Here is a 24,741-nt window from a genome sequence, read left to right on the forward strand (position 1 = left end):
TGGATCAAAAGATAGGTTTCCCTTTTACTTTTTTTTTTATGGAGCCAGACCTTGCTACTCACCTCATTCACTTTTATCCAGATTCCTTTAATGCTGTTTCTTAAAACACTCTGTACTCATAACTGGCAGTCCTTCATCATCTTAAAATAATTACCTGTGTGAGTGTCAGACACTTAACCTCAAGTCAATTACCTCAAATACAACAGGGAATTGAGCACACAGAGGAAATTTTCTTTTTATCTAATTTTGTGCTTTTAACAGTACTTCACCTTAAAAAACCTCAAATATTGGACATACTAAAACATGTCTAAGTAACTGTACTAGTAACTAAAGTAAAAGGAGTACTAATAACAGCATGCTAAACTAGAAATATTTTTTTTTTCCTAAACAAAAACTACTACATGGCAATTACAGAGACATGCATCTGAATCTGCTAATATCCAACAGCTTATGCTAAAACTTGTGAACGAAAAAGGCTCATATATACACCTGAAGTCTTAACAACAGGAAAAGCAATTAATATGTCTAAAAAAGTAAATACCACGTAATTTCTGCCTGGAGTGAGTGTACTAAAATCAATTTGTGTTAGCAACTCCTTCATTAGCCGAGTTTTATTTTAAAATCTAACCTTGGAAAACCTATTCATTTTGAATGAATGAATGAATGCCCATCTAGTTTAACATTTTGAAAAACTATTTGCCTTTTTTCCGATTCATTCAAAAGGCTTGAACCACCAATCTCATTTTGATCATTCTCATTTTGTTCAAGCTGGAGCTAGGTGATAGTAAGCTTAGCCTAGTATAAAGATTTGCCAGTGTTTTTTGCAAAGGATAAAGCCAAAGAAGGGATGACAAGCCCTTCCAAGACCTTGTTATGCTTACATATTGACCTTTGTCTTATTAATAGATTTATGTAAAATAGGAATTTAGAAGAACAAGTTAAGCTATGCTATATGGAGTACCAAAACTGCCAAAATTAAAAATAAATAAAAGTGAAAATAAAAACAAAACAAAAAAAGTTTTAGTTTTTAGTTTTCTTTATTCTTAATAGTGGCAGTTTTGGTCCTCCATAATGCTAACCGTTATAAAAATACTGTACAGTGAAGTTGTGATGGTCTTTTTTAAAAAAAAAAACTTGTCAGTTTAGAATGTCAAACTGTAACTTCAAAGTGGTTTTGTCAAGTGACAAGAGGGGAGATTTTGATTAAAAAAAACACCTTAAAATGCTGTAGAAAGGATGATTTCCATCATTATCTTAACCCTATAATATTTACTTTAATATGAAACTGGAAAAAGGGACGATCAACTTAGCATAGGATAAATAACAATAGACTACTTGGCTTGCTTAGTCCACATTTTAAGGTTAACCTCTTTCTGGACATAACATTTTTCTGTGCTGCTAGCTCCATCTGTATTAAGAAATGAATATCCAAAAAGTTGCTGTTTTATCCTCTAAATTGTTGCAAAGCTCATTAAGCTACCTGTCCAATATTGCATGGACACTTAAAGGAGTGGTACTTTGATCCTTTCATAAAGGGCTAACGACAAATAAAACATCCAGAACATTCAACAACAGAGTTCCTTGTAAATTTATTTCAAGAAGGGAAACTGGAGGAAGAATATTTATCATGTATGCGTCAAGTTGGCTCATCTTAACCTTCTTCTGTTGAGGTTGCCAGTGCATAACTGTATGTTGTGTGATGTGTGTCCGATGGTAGGTGGCCCTTAGACCACATCCTCCCTAACAGAGATGGCTTTGTTGTTCCTTATCCCAGAGCTGAATTAGAGTTAAGGGTAATGCCCCTTTAACCCCCAGACAAACCAGAATAGATGTGCAAGGTCTAGTGTATTTCTACTGTATTTCTGAGACCTTCTTGGGTGGAGATCTGTGTGAGTCTCAAACAAGGCGGTTGTTGAGGAGATGGATTCTCTGGGGATTTCTCGAAGCTTTCAGAGGTGGAGCTGACGGCCAGGTGATGAAAAGTCTGGTTAGTTGCTTTACCTCGAAGATATTTTCATTTTTCTTCATCTCTCACCCTTTCTGTCAGAAGAACTGAAGCCTTTTAGTAGGGCTTGTAGATTGAATACATGTGAAACTGGTATCTGCCAGGTAGACTCCTTAAAAAAAGGCTGAGGTCAGCTCCGCCATAAAAATCAGTCTATTCTTCATTCAGCGCCTGACTCCTGCTGTTCTGCTTGTCCTTTCTTGCGTTTCTCTTGCCACTGACCTAAATTTCTTGAGCCCTCTGAGGGTGAGTGCTGAAACGTGATATAAATGTAAGGCCAAGCGCATATGGGACTGATCAGGGACGCATTTCTTTGGTCAGAGCAATTCATGCTGCTTGCCCTTCACTGGCAGCCAAAACCATAGTGGCACTCTGCCCGAGAGTCAGTGTTTGGATAACACTGTGTGTGTGTGTGTGTGTGTGTGTGTGTGTGTGTGTGTGTGTGTGTGTGTGTGTGTGTGTGTGTGTATTCTCTTACGTGTGACTGTGCCTCTTCGTACATTCCCCTTCACTTTGTCTCTGTTTGGGTGTGTGCTTGTGATTTCTCTCTCATGCATGCATAAGTATGTGTATTCGTGAAGAGAGGCCTTCCTGTCAGCATCTATTGTGCTTGAAAGACTGCTGTGATTCAGCTGATGAAAGATGATGTCTGTTGCTGCTTCTGTGGCTTGATTCAATGACTTAGAATAAATGTATGGGCTTGAGCCTGCCATGGACTGCCCATGCTTCACAGGATTTTTAGCCATAGTTTGAATAACTGGGTAACCATAATGATTAAATTTATCTTGCAAGTGATACTACCACAGTACTCTGCAGCAAATTTCATGCAACAAAGGCTTTCTTTTTCTCTTTTCTAGCAGTGCTGGAGATTGAACTTCTTTGGAATTATTTTAGCTGTCAGATTTACGTGCGAAGTTTTGCCACATTATGCCAAACGAAAAGTTGTTATGTCTCAACACTAATTCACATAAGTCCTCACCATGTAAAGAATTCACTCTTTTTTTACCTGGTACCATAATGGCACACAAGCTCCACTAGAGACGGTGATCTGACAAGTGTTTATCGATTTCTATAAACAGATACATGCATAAAAGTACAGCTAACAAGCTGTTTGAAAGAAAAAAGGATCAATCTGAACTCCTTTCCAATAAACAATCCTTTTGAAAAATGTTTTCTCTTCTGGGGACAGACCTGACAAAGCTTGCATGTTTAATTTGTTCAAAACTGCATCATTATATTTTGACTAAGAAGCATTTAAGACATTTTATTTACCAGTAAATCGCATTAAAATAGTTTGTTTTTGATTGAAACCATCAAAGTTATCCAGAGTGTAGCCTCTATGTAACTTAAAATCAATAAACTAACCAGAAACAGATGAACAGGCACTACTCTGAGAAGTTAATTGAACAAAAAATGAGCATATTTATCCAGATTGGCAAGTTTTGTAGCACTTGTGACCTGAGCATACTGTCTCTTCTCATGTTGCTGAATGAGCTGAAAGTTTAACAACATGCAGAAAAGAAGTTTTAATTGGGTAGAGTTTATCACTAATTGCTGGCTTTGCTTGTATGCCCATGAAGTTCACCTTCACCCCCAGAAGTTGTATTGTCATCAGACAGCAGCTAAGGTGGTAACAGGTTGTGATAATGTCTTTGTAAATGCTTCTTCTTGTTTTCATCCCCTCATTCTTTTCCTTCATATTGCAGGAGCTTCTCCCTCTCGTGCTGTCTTTCGAGCTTCCAGCCATCATGCAGTCTGACCCGAGCTCCCCTACCGTGCAGCACATCTCGCAGACCTACAACCTCACAGTCTCCTTCAAGCCCCCGACTCGGCTTTACAGGGCCACCGGCGTGGTTCGCGGCTCACAGAATAATGCCAACGCAGTTAAGGTGAGGAAGGGTCTTTGTTTGGTTGAATTTGTTGGACTAACGTACACCTTCACCTTACACATGTACTGTTCACACCTTGGTTAACATTCAAGACACTTGAAATGACTGAAGGAACAGGGGAAAGAAGCATTGCAGTTATTTGACAAACAATTCTACTTTCTTAGTCCTAGCTTGATTCATTAAGTTTAATTTATCACTTTTTTAGGTTAAAGTAAACTAAATCTGAATAGGTTTTTAACTGCTAATATAATAGATGATAATGATATCATCATCAATTATCTAGATATTCTGTGTGAGGAAACAAAAAAAATTCCAAGGTGACAGGAGATTGACTTGATTTCTTATGTCTTCTTATAAATGTATTTTTCCAACTCCTTTTAAAATATTACCAGCAGAAATTAACATTTTAAAGGCTTATATTAGTTGAAATTTGACTGGTTTGCTTCATAGCAGACTTAATCTTTTGATTAAGTAAGTCAAAATAGCAATAAATTTATTTCCTGCAAATGTTTGTTGAATGAAAATAAAGCTGGATACTTAAGTGCCAGTTTTATATTTTTCTTCTTCTTATTATTATTATTATTACTTTTTATTTTGAGGTGCCTTTCATGACACCTAAGGTCACTGTATAAAAAATATAAAAGTATTGTAAAACATCATTTAAACAAATCAGCAGCATAATAACGAGTGAGGTGCACAGTGTTCAGTTGAGGGAGTAAGCCAGTTTAAACAGATGATTTTTGAGTTGGTATTTTTTGTAAGAATTTTATGCAAAGTTGTTTATGTATGGGTCCTGAAACTAGCTTTGATTGCAATAATAGCTACAAGATAATCGGACTCCCCCAGATATGATATTTTATCCTATCCTGAAGACATATATAAAGTGACCCAATTAAAGAGGTCATAGATTCATGTGTCCCACTTTCTAGAATGTGTCCCCACGAAGATGCTAAATAAAAACCAGCTGAACCCTGGTCAGTGAGCTCCTTGTCAGTCATTACAGTTACATTACTACTGTCTCTCATTCCTGCCTTCAACGCAGCCAGCCACAAACCAAAAAAAGGTTCCCAGAGCTCCACCATGTCAAAGCCCACCTACGCTGCCAGCGTTCCTCACTTTTCTCAAATGAACAGGCTCATTGCTTTCAGCACCACAGGAGCACTGAAGTGCTGAGAGATGTTTGGTGGCTTGATCTGGAGGGCTGCTGGGGTCAGTACTCTAGTAGGTGAGGGGCGCTTCCCTCTTACTGTACCAGGAGGTCTAGGGTCCCACAGAGTTAGATATGTGCACTTTCCATTCTGCGGCGTGCTTATGCTTGAACATACTTTATGTTCATATATGTTTATCCACATTGATGCACTTCCTAATCTAGCATATGAGATGCAGCAAGTTAGATCCTGCCAAGCAATCTCCTCCTCATCTCTGCCAAAGTATACCTGCCAGTTTCAGAGCCTGTATAATAAACATGGAGCTCCTTTCAGTTAGCCAGAGAGTACATTTGGAAAACGTGCATTCCTGCTTTCTATGTACAGTTAAAATGTGCAAATGCACATATGCAAAAGCACGTCCCCTAGCATGTGGTAGGTCTGAGGGGTCAGCCAGGATGGGTTGGTGCCAGATAATGTCTGGAGGATTAGAGATTATGTGTGCTATTTATGTGGTGGTGTGAGACCCTTCGAGGGTTGCCAAAACCGCTGTGGATTGTTGTGTTATGCTGGCCACAGAGTGTGAATTCCCTTTGCACACTGGATATGACTTATTTTACAAGGCCAAGTGACTGCTCGCAGAGGCAGAGCAAAGACAGTGAGGAATGGGGCAGTTTGACTGGACAGCAGATGGAGGGGAAATTACAATAGTTTCCATTGATGATGTAGAAGTCTTGGCTGTTTTCTTTGGGAACAGGGCAACATGGGCTTCCTGCCCCACCCCCAATCCCCCCACCCCACCTTGAAAAGTGAGGTTATTTAATTGCTCTGACTGATGTTCTGGATGAAATATTGTTCTAGTTTTGCTGTTTAACAACAACTCTTGGCCATCTCTTTGAGGGATTTCATTAGCACTGCTTAAATATTTTCCCATGTAGTTTTTTTTGTGTTCAGAGACTTTTTTTCCACCTCAATGGCTAAAATCTTTCACAACTCTCCTGCATCTAAAACTTAATTTAGTAAAGTTGTTTTTCTCTCCATGGTTTGGATTATCAAATGAGCAGAAATGCCAAAAACTGTTTGGAGTCATTGTTACATCTTAGCTAGAGCACAGAAATATGCAAAAGTCTTTTTCTACTTTCACAGAGCAGCTGGGTTGAGTAAGGACTCTTAATTAAAAAGTTATGATACATGTTGTGTTCTCTTTATTTAGGAGTTTTACTGAGTCACCTTGTCATCCTTGTTTCTCCAGAGAGGCACTGCCCTTCTCTTAGAGCACCTGGCTGGCAGCTTGGCAAACACCATCTCTGTCACCACCCATCTGGACATTGCACCACAGCACCACCTCTTCATGAAGGGTCGCAACGGCAGCAATATCAAACACATCACCCAAAGAACAGGAGCCCAGATCCACTTCCCAGACCCCAACGGCCCCCAGAAGAAATCCACAGTCTACATTCAGGGCACCATTGAGTCAGTTTGCCTGGCGCGGCAGTACCTCATGGTGTGTGATTTGTTTGTTTACCTCTGCTGGTGGAAAATAATTTCTTTAAACTGCTAATCTTTGCTTTTGTGGTGAAAGGAGGACATTGGCAATGTATCCCTCACATATACAGATTTAACATGCTGTGGTAGCTATAATAGATGTCATTGTTTCACTAACATCATCATGTTATGTGTGGATGATTCATTGAGGTTTGGGATAGGGTTAAAGAAGTAAACCATGAAGCCTTTGAGGGTTTGAAAAGCCTTGGGAGAGGATTGCTTGGCACTGCTCATGCTGCTAAAATATCCAGTTTAACAACAGTTTGTGGCTGATTCAAGGTCAGTGTGTGGGATTTAGCCTCATACCTGCATGTGGGATAAGCACACACTTGCAATGCCCTGTCTGTAAACAGACTGTCCTTAATGGCATTAATGGTAAGGGTTTGGCTTGCATACTTTTGGTGGACTTAAATTTCAGCCCTCTCTGTAATTCAGATACCAGTCTATTACCATTACTTTTTGGACTAGGAAGAAGCACATCACATTTACATTTCTGATGGTCAGAAATGCTCTGTGGTCAGTCTTGGTTTGTTGCCTCTTACCGCTGAGGCTACCCTTATCTGAATCACTTAGGGACATAATCAGATGTGTGTTTGAAAAAACGTGTTGAAGCAATAGCTGTTTAATTACTATTGGCTGAAAAACTTGTGCCTCTCAGCTGTAAACAGCTTTGGTTTTCTGTTTGGAGATCCGTAATGTGGGGCAGTAATTCTGCTAGAGCTGCCCTCTCTTTGTCTGCGGTCTCTCATTTGGCCCCAGCGACATTTTGCCAAATGCCAAAATTGTAGCAGTGACTAAACATGACTTTCTCTCTTTGGACACACAAGACAGAGCCTCTAACTGTCTGTGTCTGAGTGAGAAAGATGGGGGGGAAAAGTTGGTTTATGACAGAAGAATTGAAGAGGGAAAACAGGAGATGGTAGATGAGGTTAAAAGAGACGAAAAAGTGGTTGTTTTGAAAGTAGAAAACAGGAATGGACAAACAGGAGGGGGAGAGGAGTCCCACTCTCAGTCATTGTACTGTGTGATTTTGCCTCTTTCAGCCAGACTGTAGATTACAGCTCCAATCTCAGGCCCTGTCAGAGCCAGCCTGGCTCTATACTCTGCTGCTAATTACACCCACTCACAATAGGAGCGCTGTCCAGCTCTCTGCCCAAAATATAGATGTCTGTGGTGCTTGTGGTGGTGATCATGCAAAACAGATTGCTCTTGGCGGAATTTCCCAAGCTCAGTGTGGGATGGATCCAGCAGTGAATCTTGTATTTATTGGTATGGCTAACATGTGGGTCTGCAAATGAAAGTGAAATTTACTGCTGTTATGAGAAATAGCTTGTGAGAAAGGAATACTTGTATGTTGCTGGTAGCATATAAAACATATTAGTCTGCAGATAGTGGAAGAAAACGTTTATTTTGTGTTTGCTCCACAGGGCTGCTTGCCTTTGGTCTTAATGTTTGACATTAAAGAGGACGTTGAGGTGGAGCCACAGTGTATCACGGCACTAATGGAGCAGCTGGACGTCTTCATCAGCATCAAACCAAAGCCAAAACAGCCCAGCAAGGTATGAAACCAGGTTTACACCCACACAGCATGGAAAGTTTTGCTAGCTATGTTAGCGGTTTGGCTGAATGCTGGTCCATCTGTCTCTGGTTTGTCATAAATTTGGTACAAACATTCTTATTTCCCCAAGGATCCATTCCAGGTTACCCTGACTTTTCATCTAGTGTCACTGTTAGTTGAAAGAATATGCCATAGCATTCTTAAACTAAGCAAGTCTGCCATGTTCTTCAAAAAATTAAAACAAAACAACACAATTGAAGGTGTTTACCAGTCTGCTTAAATGACAAAAAATTGGCTTATCTCCTCTTTGCTAGATTTACTTTGCTTTGCTAGGCTAAGTAGTTTTAGAGTTGATGTTTTCTATTTTGATTTTTTAGCATTGAGACTTTGGGATTTTTTCATGTCCTGAACCAAGATACTGAGAGGAGATGTATCTAACACTTATGCTCATAAAGTTATAACCAGTTAGCGTCATTGTAGTAAATATGTTAGCATATTGGCTTGTAATTAGCTCAAAGTATGCTGGCATGGCTGTAATTTATTTTTGTTATGAAAGTAAAGAAAAGTGGGATGCTAGTTGTTTTAATTAGAAGATAATGCGCTAATTCCCAAGCCCATGTATAAATTGTAACTGATGTTTGTTATGAACAGCTCTAATGTCTACTTGAAGAGCCTGTTTAAGAGTAGATAATGGCCAAAAAAATAGCATTGCCACAATCCCTCTATTTTCTCCTAAATAATAAGAATATGCTGAATTTCACCTGTCTTACTTGATTGTAATTTTTTATAAGACATTGTAAATAAAGGCTACAAGGAACCAAATTAGCCACTAGATTTGAAATTACCATCAAATGTCATAGCTTCACTCTGAAATTAAACATAAACTGTCTTCTCACATTTCATTACTATTCCCAAAAGAAACACTGGAATCATTACCAAGTGGACTTGTGCCATACTAGCCAAGAGAAGTGTTTTGGTAAAAGACATCTGGGGTAATTAGTCCACCCTCTCCTCTGTATACACAGCCGGTTGTACGTTTCACTTGTTAAATGTGAACATATGGGCTTTTTATTTCACCTCAGCTAGCTCATCTAAAATTCTCACTGGCCGGATTTTTCTGTGTTCTTTGTAAATAAGGCGGTAAATTTTAGATATGGATATTTTCCTCTCAGATGATTTAGCCTTAGCAAAGTCCATTTTCCATCTATTTTTTATTCGGTCTTGCAGCCTGTAACAGTAATTTTTTGGTGCACTTGTGTTATATCTGAAGCCAAACTTTAATGTCAAACATGTTTTATTTCTGTATTACACATAGTACTCCTAATCATAATTCACTACTTGGCGATGTCCTGACTGTCTCCTCATGGTGCCCGCTGAGCCAGGGCTTGGTGCCCAAACCAGACAGGCTTGTGGGGGCTTGTGGGGAGGTGCCAGTGTAAACACTGACCCAGCCCAGCTCCTCTTAAGAACCCATCACTTAAACATTTTAAAGAGGTGACAGCCCTAATCCAGAAGGTTTCTCCACATTCTATGCTGCAGTCTTTGTGCTTCTAGCCACATGAAGGAGGGTGTGTATATATGTGTGTGTGAGCCTGACAGTTCTTGAAATTAATTTTTTTAGACCAAAAAGAGTCAGGGCGTGATTCGTGCTCATGTTCATTTTCATTTTCATTTGATGATCATAAAAGGCAGAGTTTCTGTTAAATTTGGTTATTTCCACCACAGATATAAACAGTCTGTATGAATAATGGCTTTATGTTGATTTAATGTCTCATAGCATAAAATTCATCAAGTAACTCTGTTGCCTAATATTCTCGCAACTCATATCCATCAGCTAGTTATAATCCAGTATGTTATGAAATTCCCCAAGATATGCTTTCTCTCAAACTTTTCTCTCATGTCTTCTCCTCTCTCCCACACTGCCTCCATGTTTACCTTTCTAATCTCCCCCTAATTCCCTCTTCCTTCCTCCTCTTTGTTTGTCTCTCCCTCATCCTCCCTTTCACTCCCTAAATCCGCTGCCAACATTCCCTGTCCTATCTCTCCCTCATTCCCAATGGGCCTTCGCCCTCCTCTGCTTTGCGCTCTTCCCTCTTCCCTACTTTCTCTTATTTCATGATTTTTACTTGTTGTTTTTAGTCTGTGATAGTCAAAAGCGTGGAAAGGAATGCAGTAAACATGTATGAAGCCCGGAAGTTCCTCTTGGGTCTGGAAAGCAACGGGGTGCCGTCCTCCTCCTCACCCTCTGTGGGATTAAATCCCACCAGCAATGGCCCGTCCCCATCCCTCATCTGCCCCGTCGGCCTGGACATCCTGGCCTCAGCTGGCCTGGGGCTGAGCAATCTGGGTAATTATACCATCTTATTTGTTGGCAAAGTGCCACATATGTTGGGTTTTTTGTTTTTTTATATGACAAATTCACAAGGAAAGAGAGGAGGTGGCCCCTTTTTTTCTTCTTTCACAACATGCATTAGAGATGAAATGTCTTTGTGCAGAGACTAATGTCCTCATACATCACTGTCATCCACGTCTCGTAGCGGCCACAGACTCAACACAGAGTCTCCCAGCAGCTCATCCTTTAAAGATTTATCTCAGGCACATCTCCTCCACGCCTGTTATCACCTGCTTAGCTGACTGAGTCAGTGCAAGTGATTTTAAAATCAAAAACAAATATCCCCTGAACAAGCACATGAATCACGACTAGTGAGTCATCCCACCATCATTTATTTAAGCTCTCTACTTTGACATTTTTTGTCTGCAGAGCTGGCATTCCCATGGTAGTACAAATTTCAAGAAATGAATCCTGTGTGTACCAACTTTGATCAGCCAACCATCAGAAAATAACTTCAAATAGGATTGAAGCCGAGCTGCTTTGATGTATCAAGAGCTTTTGGATCGTGGTATGATTGATCATATTCATGTAGGAGTTTGTTTTTATGAAGCTCTGACCTCAACAAGAAGGCACACAATTTAGACTGGAACAGACGTCCGGGTTACTCTGTTTCAAAGGGTGACTTGCGTGGTAAGACTTGTATTGCAGGATTAATATTTAGCACCAGCTATCTGCTTTTTGCTTCAATGTGATGCTCTAACATTGTTGAATTACATGGCTTTTCATGCCAATGAAAATGTAAACATATATATAAGGACATGAGTAGGGTTTCTACGGTATTCTTGAAAGATAGTCTGATAAGCTGACTGGAAAGTCATGGAGTTGAAAAGTATCATTTTCAAGCCAGGACAAGTTACAGGAAATAAATAGGACCAGAAAGTTTTGGAAAAGTCATGGGAATTTTCTTCACAAGTACCTCTATAATAGTCATAGTCATAGTCATAAACACATTACTGGTGTGAGCATTTCTTGAATGTTTAGTTTGGATCAAACCACATAGCTTGGTAAAGTTTACACATACTTGGTTATTTTAGATATGATATAGAACAGAACTGAATAAAATAAAATTAAATGGAATGGGATTGGAAAATTCAGATAATACTACGCTCTGCATATTTATTATCTATTTACATGTCTTAAAAAAGGCTTAATGACTTTCTTTACATGTCGAAAAAATATAATAAGCACAATTTCTGTGCTCCACAATTTAAATCTTTTGACCTTGTGTTTCTGCTGAGGGAAAGGGGGCCAATTCAACTTTTTTGAAAAAGTCACATTAAAATAACAATGGGCCATAAGTCCCAGCAGAGTACAAATAGTTTCTCGCCCTGTCCTGTAAACCCAAGGGCCCGGGGATGAAGCTGTGGACGGCCACATCCTGGCCTTTAGTAATTTCTACATGCTTCTCTTCCTCAGATTACAGCCCAGTCTGCCAGAAGAATCCCTGGCCTTATTCCTGGAGCCAAACTAGCCCCTTGTTAAAGCCACAGACCTGCTTCTTTCTGTTTTCATACACTGTGTTTGGGTTGAGACACCAAGCACCGCAATGTTGGTGATCTTAATAACACGGTTTTATTGGGTATGACGAGACGCGAGATTCGTGCTTCTGCATCCGTGACCTTGTTGAAAATTTAAAAATTCTTCCTGTCATTCGCTGTCTGCTCGAAGACAGTTTGATGGAATTCCTGAGAAATAGCTGTATGACCAAGATTATTTTTTGAGAGCCATATTGTAACATGTGATTAACTTGAGAAATGGCTCCGCGCTCTGACAGGACCACCACTGATCTCTTGTTTTGTGCTTTTTCTCTCCATTCCTTTTCCTTCTCCTCAGGTTTCCTGGGTGCAGCGGCACCCCACTCCCTAACCAACTCTGCTGCCCCAAACGCCGTCCTCAACAGCTTAAACTCATCTATGAGCCCCTTGCAGACCCCGAGCCCCAGCACCCCCACACCCTCCCTGTGGCCTAGTTCACTCACCAGCACTCAAGGTCAGAGCTCTCCACAAGTTGTCTTTATTTTGTACAGGGAAGAGGTTCTTGAAGCTATTTTCACTAAATGCTTTTTTAAGTTCTGAAAAGACACATACTTTAAGTTCAGAAAATTCCACATATTTTATCCCCCAATTAGTTTATAGGTTTAAAAAATGTGTAAACGGCTGTAGAGAACCACAGACTACATGAAAAATGGAAGGCTCAGACTCTCACTGTAAGTCTTTTTTTTAAAGTTCTTTATTTGAGTCTTTGTCAAGTAATTTTGCTCAAACCTGCTTTCTGTCACATCATCGTCCCTTAACAAAATAGAAAACATGAGGCTGAATGACAAGAGTAAACGTGACAAAAACTAACGCAAGAGTTGCTGAACTCTGTTGTTGACAGTATTGATCATCAATATAATGTCAGATTACTTCTGTTCGTATCTGCTTCAAAATATGTCACCAGTGCAAAAAGTTTGTCTTCGTTGTTAGGATAATGTGGCCTTATATTTTACAACAGGAGAAGACAAAGGCATGTCATCCATATTTATACATTTTCTGTTACATTTCCAGGCTTCTCTTCTCAGCTCATGCTGCACCCTGCCACCCAGGCCCTGAGTAGCATCCTGCTGTCAGGAGTGCCGGGTTACACACAGAGCACACCGTCCCCTCCTCCAGGTCTCGCTCCCATCGACAAGCAGCCCAACGGAGTCCCTGAATGTGCTAAGGGCCCCTGCACTCTCAACGGGCATGTCAAGGTTGGCTTATGTATAAACTGAACATGGCTGTGTATGACTTAGAGATCTGTTTGATTGCAAGGTTTTAACAGTTTTGGATTTGTCATTATAGTTTAGTTATAGTTAGTTTTGATTTTTTTTTTCCATTACAGTTTAGTTTTAATTAGTTTTAGAGCAGACATTCTGGTTTATATTTAGTTTTGATTTTTGCAACAAGGCTTAGTTTTAGTTTTGTTTTAGTTTAGTTTTAGTTTTTTTCATACTTAATTTGCCAGATGCAGGATTCAAAAAGGTCAGAGTAAATATTTAGTAATACTGTTTATTTTCTAGCCCAACATAGGGCTCACTGCTTAGTAAATGCTGATTCTGACCTGGCTGCTGCTGCCTTTAAAACAAAAAAATTATATAAACTTAATATAAAAAATATAAAAATAAATTATATAAAAATAATGTTAACCTAAATTACATAAAAATAATATAAACAAAAACTATACAAAACAATATAATATGAGCCTAAATATTTAGAAACTTGGACTCTGTAACAAGATAGACAGACTTAAATACAGTTAAAGTCAGACTCACATGCAGTGAAACTATTACAGATGCTCTGATTCATTGCTTCACTACGTTTCGTTGCAGCACAGCGCACAGCCAGTCAGTGCAGTAAACAAGCACGACCCAGTACGTCGCTATGATGGTGCCATTCGGCACTTACAACTGCCTAAAACTGTCGTAACATTGGTTAGGAAAATGTGTCAGATTAATTTAAATACTAAAGGCTGTTAATATTGTCAGAAACGAAAACTAAGGGCATTTTCTTTATAATTTTAGTTAGTTTCAGTTAGTTTTGTGAACACAAGATACAGTTTTAGTTTACTTATCGTTTTTGTTTTCTTTTCTAGTTTTTAGTAGTTTGAGTTAACTGCAATGTATTTTAAATTTTAGTTTTCATTTTTAGTTTCTTTTTAGTTAACTATTATAACCTTGTTTGATTGTTACAGTTTTTTCATTAAATTTCATTCATCTTGATATTTTTGTAGCATCCTGGCTCAGTCTATGGGAGGATAGCAACAGCTTCACTTGCTGAAACTGTTTTGAGCCCAGCACCTTGTGACTCGGTCCAAGAGGCCAGTGGACACAATCCATCAGAACCGCTGTCCAGCAAGTCCAGCCAGGATGAAGGTATTCCTACGAAGAATCTCTTGTGCCAACTGTCATGAAACTTGACCACATGTGGCTGTTGCACATTCTGAGCCAATCAAAAGTGTTTTGAAAAACTCATAGAGTAGAAAAATCTTTTTCAACAGAGTGCTGCACAATAATCAAATTGATCTCCAAAATAAAGCACATTTTTTATTATTTCATATTGGAATAGTTTCTCATTTTCAGATTTCAGAACTTTAACAACAAATCTAATCTAAATAATCTAATCAATTAGAGTTGATTAACTCATTAAGTCCTACCCTTATTTTATATATAGGAGGCTGTCGACCTAGCGGTCTGAGCACATGCCTCATTAACAGAGGCTATTGTCCTCTCTACTGTCACATTTCCTGTTTTTTATCAATTGTCGCATCAATATAAACAAAAATGCGTTAACAATTAGTTTTCATTTTTTTCATTTTTTAAAAAAACAGTAGGTTTTATTCTTTTAGCTCACATCCAAAAAACTATATTTATTCTGTGCAAATTGTCATTGCACCTTCATGTCATCATCTGAAACACCCTTCTAACCTTCTGACCCTTAAGAATGTCCAGTAAAATATTTGAAGTAGTTTCCAGTCCTGTATGAAAACCTCGATTCTCAACCACTTCCTTTGGTCATGTGTCCAAAGATATTTTCATGCATATTTTTCGCAATATAAGATGTTCGGGAAGTGAATTGTTGCTTCGAGAAGAATATAGCCCTCTTATTAGTCTGTTATGTGAGAGAGAGACACTTAAAATCTAGTGATTTATGTGTTTTCCTAACCTCATATGGACAGAATTTTTGTGCTTTTAATGTTATTGACGCTGCTGGACCTCCGCCTTGCAGACCTAACATAAACGTCCACTTTATGATTTCCATTTGAGATTTATGTAACCCTTAAACCCACTTTGCCTTGAAAGTGCCTTGAATGAACTTATTCCTATTTCTCTGTTCTGTCCTGCTAACCTCACGCTGCCTCTGACTACATTTATTGTGCTGGAACGGAGACAGATTAACTGCTGGTCTCCTAGTGGTTCAGAAAGGCCCTCATTTCCTCTGTGCCTCACACTCGCGGTTTTCCCCTCCAACTTGCACTCTCACGCGTCTCGTTTTTCCCCGCTGTTTTTTGAGCTGGTTCTCCCCCCAATGTGTGGTGCATCTCAGTAAGGTTTCTTCTCCTTCCCTCACCTCCTCCTGTGTCCCTGGATGTGTTTGGACTGGCTCGCCCACTCCGACTCAGCTCTTCGTTATGGGTCTGCATCGCACTTCCTGCTAAACAGAACAGGTTCCTGTCAGCCTGAAAGTAGAGTAGCAGGAGGAATGGCTCTATAATTACAGCTGCTGTATTTTTGATTAATCCAGGCTTCAACTGAGACTTGTCATACTTAAACGAACGCACACATACATATGCTCTCCAAGCTGCACACACTCCTTTGCGCTAAGTGATGCACTGAGAACAGATTGTGCATCTCTGAAGTTGAAAAATTAGATGAAACACACTTTGGTCATCACATTTACTGTACAGGCAGACAGGTGGCAGCTGTAAACTCAGACTATACTTTCTTCCTTCAGGCTCTGACACATTTGTGGAAGTGGGCATGCCCAGAAGCCCCTCGCACTCGGCCAATGGGAGCGAGCTGAAACAGATGCTGGCTTCATGCAAAACGTCGTCAGGGAAACGCCAGGCTGTGGAGCTCCTGCAGGGCACCAAGAACTCCCATCTACAGTATGTTTGAATCCAGAGATCATTTACAGCTCGTCTTGTTACTGTTTAGCATGAAAACTGAGATCAGTTACAGCTCCTGCTGTTAAAGTGTGTTCAGGGGCCAACAGAACTGCCAGTGCTGAATAAAACCCAGACAGAATTAATAACTTAAAGTTTAAAAGACGTAGCTGATAATATATTCATGTTTTGATATTTTGAGGCTATTACAAAAAGTTTTAATGATATAAGCCTGCATTTAAAGTCTAAAAACAGCCAAAATGTTGATAAGAGAACATGAAGACATGGTGTCCAAGTCATGCAAATGGCAAATTAACCTTTTATGCCCTTTTCAGACTGGCTGCTCGTTGCTCATTAAGCCATATTTCTGTGTTTTTATAACAGCTCTGACTGTCTCCTCTCGGATGCGGAGTCCAGCTCATCAGACAGCCCCGTGGCGGATAAGAGGGCACCAGGGAGCGAGAGGGCGGCTGAGCGGGCGGCACAGCAGAACGAGAGGGAGAGGATCAGACTGGCACCACAGACATCCTTTGCCAACATGCAGGTACACAAACACAGACACAAACAAATCTCACATACAAAAAAACACTTTGAAGGGGTAAATTAAATGATAAATTATCTTTTCTCCTCTCAGGCTTTTGACTATGAACAGAAAAAACTCTTGGCAACCAAAGGTATGTTTACATTCCTGTTTGTAACAAAATGTCCCAAAAATGACCAAAGTGTGCACAACCATAAATGAGCTTCTTAGAGGGTCTATAGTCCCTTATTATTCAAGGGTTATTTCAGAAAGTTATACATTAAATTAAGATGCGAAGGGGACACTGTGGCGTCAGAACACTGACAGTAAGATTTGGTATTGAAAATGAAACTTAGCATTGTAGAAAAAGTTGAATTGAATCTGAAACAATAAGTTGAAACTGAAAAAAAGAGAATTGAAACTGAAAACCAGTGACACGAAAAATAGTGTAAAAACATATCTGAATATTGGCATTGAAAAACATATAACATTAAAAAATCCTCAAAAAGAAATGTCTTGTTTAATGTCTGTATTTAATACACGGGATAACCAAGTAAACAGAATGGTTGAATGTATCTCTGATTATAACTTCCATATATTTTTTAGCTGTACTTATTAAATGTATCTTAGTGGTATCTTTATGTTTATACACACATTAATGTATGTTTGTATTAACACAGCCATGTTAAAGAAGCCTGTGGTGACAGAGGTGCGGACCCCCACCAACACATGGAGCGGTCTTGGCTTCTCAAAGTCCATGCCAGCTGAGACCATCAAGGAGCTGAGGAGAGCCAATCATGTTCCATACAAGCCCAGCATGAGCACCACCTACGAGGTGAAAATAAAAAGCCCGGGTGTTCACCTGTCTCGTCTTTTTTGGTGTAAAGAAAATGAACTTGATGTCATCATGTGTGTGTTTCAGATGTGCTTCCAGACCTCTGTTGAGATGCTCTCATGAACTCAGCAGGTGTTCAGAAATCCTTACTAAATATCTGAACTGTCTGTCTTTGTTGTTTTTCTCAGGGCTCCCCGCTGTCTTTGTCTCGATCCAGCAGCAGGGAAGGCATCGGGAACGGCAGTGACTCTGACAACTGGCGAGAGAGGAACGGCAATGGGAACGGCCTGCCAAGTCACGCCGAGTTTGCCTCTGCTGTCAGCAGCCCGAAGAGGAAGCAGAACAAGTCTGGTCAGTTCAGTTTGAGTTTTGAATCAAAGCCACAGGGATAAAAAGACCTGATCATTCAAAAGCATACAATTTGTCTAAAAGTTTTGAGGATTTGAACAAGCAAATATTTTATTTGATATCATTTAGGCATTGATGGTGAAGTTATTTAACAAAGTCTTTGGTGAGAAGTTCAGAGGTGAAGCATCCTCTGAATCTAGTCTAGTCGGTGAAAATACGAACCACTTTTGTCTCAAACTCCTGATTTGTTTATCTGCAGTGTTGACTCATGAAAAGCAGTGTAATCATCATTTCCAAAGATTGTTGACTGAATATTCATTAAAATTCAGATAATGTAACTATTGCTGCTATTTTGCTTTCATGAAAAATCTTTTAATTGTATGTGTGTGTTTTGGCTTTTTCTGTTGCATGAACAGCTGCAGAGCATTACCTCAGCAGTAGTAACTACATGGACTGCATCTCTTCAGTAACTGGCAGCAACGGCTGCAGCCTGAACTCGTCTCTGAAGGGCTCTGACCTGCCTGAGTTATTCAGCAAGCTGGGCCTGGGGAAGTACACGGACGTATTCCAGCAACAAGAGGTAGGAAGAAAAGTTTTATACCTTTTCTTCCACCAGTGCTTGGATTAAGGGAGGGACTCTTATGTGGATGATGGGATCTGTCATTTTCTATAATTGCAAAGGAAAATTCCTATTTTTAGCACCACAAGCACCATCAGTTTTCTTGTGACAGATTGTCCACTGTAGGGATGGCTATGGGATTTTGCATTGACTGATTCTTACTGTAGACTTCTCCAGCACATTCATGAGCTTCAGGTGTGTTAGACATATTAACAGCTGTTTGATGTTTTAGGGTCCTTTTATTTTGAGTTAAAGTTCTGACCGAATACCAAGAAGCAACCCCCAAGTGGGGGGCTTCAATGGCTCGATCCGTAGGGACTTTGTTTGGTGATCGGAGGGTTACTCGTTCAAGCCCAGGTGCGGACCAAGACTGGGAATGGGACTGATAGCTGGGCAGGTGTTGGCTTACATTCCTGAGCACTGTCAGGTGCTCTTGAGCAAGGCACCAAAAACCCCAACTGCTCAGGTGCGCACCAAGAGTACAGCACCCTCACTTTGACCTCTCTACTCGTTGCATGTTTCTGTGCAAAAAGTGTGTGTGTATATGTAGCATGATTCAGAGTGTAAAAACAGATTTTCCCCCAAGGGGATTAATAAAGTAAATGTTCTTCTTCTTCAGTGATGGCAAACAAAAGCCAGCTCAGAAGCGGTAAAAAAACAGTTCAATCGGGAGAGACATGTACACCAGTTGGTTATGAACAGATGTATTGTAATAAACACAAGATTAAAGGTTTTGGCAGTTATATCCTATCAAGCATTTAGAATAATGAATGTAGGGGATACAATGACGTGAATGACGATCCATCCAGGGTTATGAATAACCCTGGATGGAGTCGAGACACTGGTGATGGTAAAGACGTCTTGAGAAGGCTGGACCGTGATGACTTGATCAGGACTGCGGGGCTGAAGAACTAAGCAGTGATGACTGGATGGGGAGAAATAGGGTCGTCGCATAAGCCTGAAAAACAGCTGACAAGCGAAGAGACAGGATTTAAACTTTGACAGCTCTATGGTGATTGGCTTTCGAATGAAGCTGTGATGATGCGATTGGATAGAAAGAAACGTTGACACGCCGCCAGTCAGCTGATAGTGAGAAGCAGGAAAGCGTGAGTGAAGGAAACATAAGAGTGTGAGCACACAGTCAGTCTTCCTTGTTAAACTTGCACAAAGCTTCATTTTATTAAGTGTCCAGAAAGTCCCATTAATTCCATTAACATCCATCCATCCATTCATTCATCCGTCCATCCATCCATTTCTGTCCAGGGAATCTAGAGTCAATTTTAGTGGTGTGCACAGCCACCCCACCCAATGTTAGCCAAACTAAAATCTTATAAAAATGAGTTCAAAACATTCCCTCACTGATCAAGTGTATTTGCTCTTCTTTTGTTAAGCCTGATGATTAATGACCAGATCCAAAAACATCATTTTTAATTGAGCTGTTGCATCTTACAGATTGATCTCCAAACATTCCTGACTCTAACGGACCAGGACCTGAAGGAACTGGGCATCACCACCTTTGGAGCCCGCAGGAAAATGCTGCTTGCCATCTCAGGTACCAATGAGGCAGTCAGTGGTTTTTATTTTTGCATTTTGTATTTGTTTTATTTTTTGAGGCATGTCATTCCTGCCAAGAACAAATAAAGCATGAACATATGTGAGAGTTATCTCCAAATGGCTGTGGTCAGTGCAGTTAATCACAGATTGCAGCTAAAGCCTCGTCCTGCCAGCTTGCTCCTGAAGGCACCTCACACAAATTGGCTCCTGTGTTCGATTAATGTCTTCTGTTTTGTCTGTTGCTGACAAAAAAGCCTGAGTAGAGCCCAGCTGTGCTCAAGGAAAAATATGCTCCAACTAACAAAGGTTGTAACTGGTGCCAACCACTGGATGTGAAAGATTGTGCTGTTTATTGGCAGAGTTGCAGAAAATTTGAAGACAAGGCCATTGTGACTAATTTATCTTGTAAAAATACAAAAAGGATGACTCCTACCAGAAGACACAAACGGGATTAAGACAAATTCTTCTCAGATGAGAGTGCTGGGGTTTCGCCATTTGCTCCAGCTGCCTTCCTGATGCTGATGCCGACTTTCCTGTTGTTGCACATCTAATGTGAATGTTTTGGATGTCATAGTTCATTACTGGTGTCATTTTTTGGGCATTGTAATAGCTGGAGTTGTCCGGCTGCTGTAAGTTATCCATGCTCGTGTTGGGCTCTTGAGCTTCCTGCCATTGGGGATTCTGTCAAAGTTCAGAAACCTCAGACCAGAGTCAGCGTTGGCTGTAAGAGCAGCGAGGGGAAACGTCCAGGCCAGGGCCCTGATTATTAAGGAAGCAGAGGGATCCAAGGCCAGAGTGGGTTTTTCTGCCTGAAGCCACGGCCAAGTACTGGTCAGCTTTCATCTCTGCTGATGGACTCGAGGGTTCAATAACAAGAATATGCACATTTTTGTCCATTTTTTTTGTCTGCATGTTCTTTGCCTCCCATTGTAAAAAGATAGAAAGCCAGTTAAGGCAGCCCTGGTTTTAACTTCCTGCCAGTCTTCCAGTAAAAAGATCTGCTAGAGTGACTGCCTGTCTCCAGTAATTAACCTGATGGTTTATGCTGGCACCATAAAAACGTGGCGATCATATGAATAACTCAGAGATGCCAGGGTGCACTTCTGATGTTTTTGTGAAAGCATTTTGTCCAAACCAAATGGACACAAAGAGGACTTTTGTTGATTTGTCGAATCCTGCAGTGATTTGAATCCAATTTTCTTGTCATTGTTGATCAATGGAGGCTGAAAAGAAATGTTAACAGACCCTGCGGTTATGTTTATTTTCTTACTTTCAGGCTCCCTAAGAAGTTCTTCACAATAAAAAACATTTCTGCATCACCTTTTCTGCAACTGATGTTTGTGTTCTTATTCTTCCAGAACTAAACAAGAACCGCAGGAAGCTATTTGAGCCACCCATCAGGTCCTCCTTCCTGGAAGGTGGAGCGAGCGGACGCCTCTCCAGGCAGTTTCACGCAGACATGGCGAGCATCAGCGGGCGCTGGTAGGCGCCTCTGGACATTTAGATCCGTCCATTATGGACACCAAACTCCTGTATCTCTCTGTGCCTCAGATGCCCAGGATTCAGTGGATGTTTACTCTCTTTCAGCATCATCTGAAAAGACTGTCAAGAATGTTTTTGTTGCCATATAAATATAAATTTATATAAAAAATACAACAAGCCATAGTTTTACCTTAAGTGCCAACAGGAAAAAAAGGATTTCTCAGATACATGAGGTTCAGTGTTCACTCCGTATGCAGCTGCTGAGTCTGTGAGGAGCTTTTCTATATGAAGGTTATTGTTCTTTTTCCTTAGAAGGGTACTGTCCAGTGTTTCTGTCCATGTTTAGTTCAAGGGAACAGGCAGAATGATTAGTACAATCATTTTACACATTGATGCTACCTGCATTTGTATTATGCTGTTGTATCAGTGATATGCACTTTAATAATACTAGACTTTTGCCTGTGAACGCCTAATTCCTTAGATTGAATTAATAATAATGATAACTATGCATTGTTTTATTGACTAAAAGCACAGATGCATTTTGTACCAAACCGAATGGAAGCACTTAGCCAGCAAGATTTAGGGCGCTACCAAATGAAGTGCAAAACTAGGTCATTAACTTTGACATGTATACCAAAGGGAAGTATCATCGTGGCCTTTGACCTTTGGCTGCCTTACAGTGTTGTGATTGGTGGACATTCCTTTGAGGTCAGTGTTTGTGTCCAGCCACAGTCTGTTTGTGTGTCCATGTATTTCTAGACAAAAAAAAATCAAATATTTTGTACTCATTATGTATTATGATTTTATTTTGTTTTGTTTTTATTACTATTTTAGGGGACTGGGTGGGATGTAATGTTAATCAGTTTACATATGTATTTTTTATACATTCATGAATGAGTTTCTATGATTTTGTAATTAGATTAATTGTATTTTTTTTCCTTTTTTCCCCCCCTGCCCTTCAATCTGTGGAGCAGTTATGTGGCTGTGCCATCAGACAGCAACAGAGACATGAGGCAGTTAGGCTGAGCTTTAAAGGCTTCTCTCTGATTGTGTCAACAGGCATCTTTCTGTGGTTTCCCTTCTCTGTTTGTTTTTAGTACATGCTCTTTTGTCTCATCTGTTTTTTGTCATGGTTGGCCTCCCTGTGGCCCCTTCTGTGTGCCTAAAATCTCACAAAGCACTCCTACGTGTCTTCAGGATCTGCTACGCTAGAATTGTGTGCCTTTTTTGTCTGCCTATTCATTTACTCTAACATTTGAAGCAAAAAAATGACATCGCAACAGAGCAAGGCCATGCCTGTGTCGCGAAAAGTGCCAATGTACATAAGTAGTTTTTCAGCAGGGAGATTCTTCATTAAGAACACTTAATATTTTCTGACCTTACCCTCCAAAAAGGAGGTGCACCAAACAAAGAGCTACTTTATTCACAGCAAGTGCAGGATTACATGAGCATTTCTGAAAGACAAAAATGGGAGCCAAAAATCTTCTGAAGGATTGTGAGATTAAAGAAGGAAACAAAAAGAAATCTGGAATTTTCTCGTATCAGGCGTGCAATCAAATATCCAGAAACCTGGTTAACCAGTGTTTGATGAAGCAGGATTGTGTATGCAGGAGCAGTGTTTATTGTTCTGTGCTCCTGTATTATGTTTGGTCATGTGTTTTAAAAGGAAAACATCCTTTTCCTGTGGTTCATTAACTTTGGATAACTGGGGTTATTTTGTGAGAACTTCTTTAGATTCATCTGAGGATTTAGTCCACAAGCCAGGCTGTTGTCCAAGGTCCTGAGCATTGTGTATCAAGTGGAATTAAATGGCTCTACATGCTTAACTATTCCAGAAAAAAAGATGATTTGTGTTTAAAGTTCAAAAAGGAGAAAAGTGAAGAGTTTATTTTCTGGGTACACCCAACAGAGCAGTGTTTCAAAACTTTGAGATGTTACGAGGGAATCATTAATGTCCAGCACGTTATCATGTTAAAAGAAAGTGAATCCCTAAACAATCACCAAACCATTTATCATCTCACCCTGAATCATCATGATCCATTTAAGCTGCCTTATTGTTGATCATGTCCAAGTCAGACCACTTTCCCAATCTTCCCTCGCTTCTGATTTGAGCCGCTGTCAATGTGGTTGTCCATTTATTAACACTAGACTAAATAGTTTTCTGACACGGTTGCTAATACCAACCAGGTAAAACCTTCATTCTCCTTTTCTTGAAACAAAGAAATAAGAGGAGAAAGTCTTTCTAAAAAGGGAAGAAAAACCTGGGGCTGGTTGGCCCTCGCTCATCATGGTACTACAGTAAAACTGTTGAGCACTGATTCTGTCGGTGCTGTGACTCGTGTTCCTGCCTAGCAGACATTTGTTTTCAACCTTCGCTTTGTTCCAGATGTTTGAGGGCAAAGAAGTTCTTGTCTTATCAAGTGAATGTTCAAAGAAAATAATTGATGCAGGTTTTTGCAGATTTATTACAGATCATTGAAGGGACTCATAATGTCAAAAGGTTTACTACCAGCTTTGTCTTTGATAGAATAGTTTCACAATTGTCTCTGATTTGTTTTTGTGTTTGTGTTCCCAGAGGGATTAATTTGAAGGAGTCTGTATTGCAATCAAATGGTACATTTACAATAAATGTAAACCACTAAGGAAGTGATGTAGTTCATGACATTTGTGCAACTTTTTCATCTTCTTCAGCCATTGTTCAAGTGTGGGAAAGGTACAGTTGTGCACAAAGTTCCAGAGAAGGATTTGTGTATAAACATTGCCATGAAGCCAAAGCTCTGTTCATTGTGGCATCAGTTGATGCTATTGTTACTCTGACTGTATTGTAGTGCAGATATAAACAGGACGTTTTGGAGAAACTGTCGAGCAGGCAGAAAAATGTTTGTTCAAACATTCAAATGATATTATGATGGTAATAAATGTATGCAAACAAAGCGCTTCTTTAATGTTGTGTTTTCTGCTTTTCATGTTGAAATCTCTGAAATCTTTCTCTTCTTCATGGCTTCTTTCTCTGTCAGAATGCCAGCTACAAAGCCACTGATACAGCCTCGGTTTAAAATGTGGCATTGAGTCAGAACATTTTAGATATACTCACTGAAAATGTTACAATTAATCAAGTATGAGGCTTAGAAAATAAAACGTATAACAATACTTATTCTTAGCTTCTCTGCCTGAAAGCCTCAAGCAAACTCCACTCTGCAGGTTGAGAAACATCCATGTGTTGTGGC

The 24,741-nt window shown here is 39.9% G+C and overlaps 1 protein-coding gene across 1 annotated transcript in view; it reads left to right on the forward strand.

Annotated features, from left to right (window-relative positions):
* Window positions 1-24,438, forward strand: part of bicc1a (BicC family RNA binding protein 1a) — a 71,164-nt gene extending 46,726 nt beyond the window's left edge. The window contains exons 7-21 of the mRNA XM_074676077.1: window positions 3,712-3,894; window positions 6,292-6,543; window positions 8,012-8,143; window positions 10,282-10,489; window positions 12,368-12,523; window positions 13,081-13,265; window positions 14,285-14,426; window positions 16,006-16,159; window positions 16,541-16,700; window positions 16,791-16,830; window positions 17,357-17,511; window positions 17,700-17,862; window positions 18,276-18,439; window positions 19,931-20,030; window positions 21,391-24,438. Of these exons, the coding sequence (XP_074532178.1) occupies window positions 3,712-3,894; window positions 6,292-6,543; window positions 8,012-8,143; window positions 10,282-10,489; window positions 12,368-12,523; window positions 13,081-13,265; window positions 14,285-14,426; window positions 16,006-16,159; window positions 16,541-16,700; window positions 16,791-16,830; window positions 17,357-17,511; window positions 17,700-17,862; window positions 18,276-18,439; window positions 19,931-20,030; window positions 21,391-21,518 (2,322 nt within the window). The 3' untranslated portion in view covers window positions 21,519-24,438. The remainder of the gene's footprint in view (window positions 1-3,711; window positions 3,895-6,291; window positions 6,544-8,011; window positions 8,144-10,281; window positions 10,490-12,367; window positions 12,524-13,080; window positions 13,266-14,284; window positions 14,427-16,005; window positions 16,160-16,540; window positions 16,701-16,790; window positions 16,831-17,356; window positions 17,512-17,699; window positions 17,863-18,275; window positions 18,440-19,930; window positions 20,031-21,390) is intronic.
* The last annotated feature ends 303 nt before the right edge of the window (window positions 24,439-24,741 follow it).

Source organism: Halichoeres trimaculatus, unplaced genomic scaffold (genome assembly GCF_033239565.1).
Source record: "Halichoeres trimaculatus isolate MK-OKI-2021-1 unplaced genomic scaffold, fHalTri1.1 fHalTri1_scaffold_8, whole genome shotgun sequence".
In the NCBI taxonomy this organism is placed as follows: Eukaryota; Metazoa; Chordata; class Actinopteri; order Labriformes; family Labridae; genus Halichoeres; species Halichoeres trimaculatus.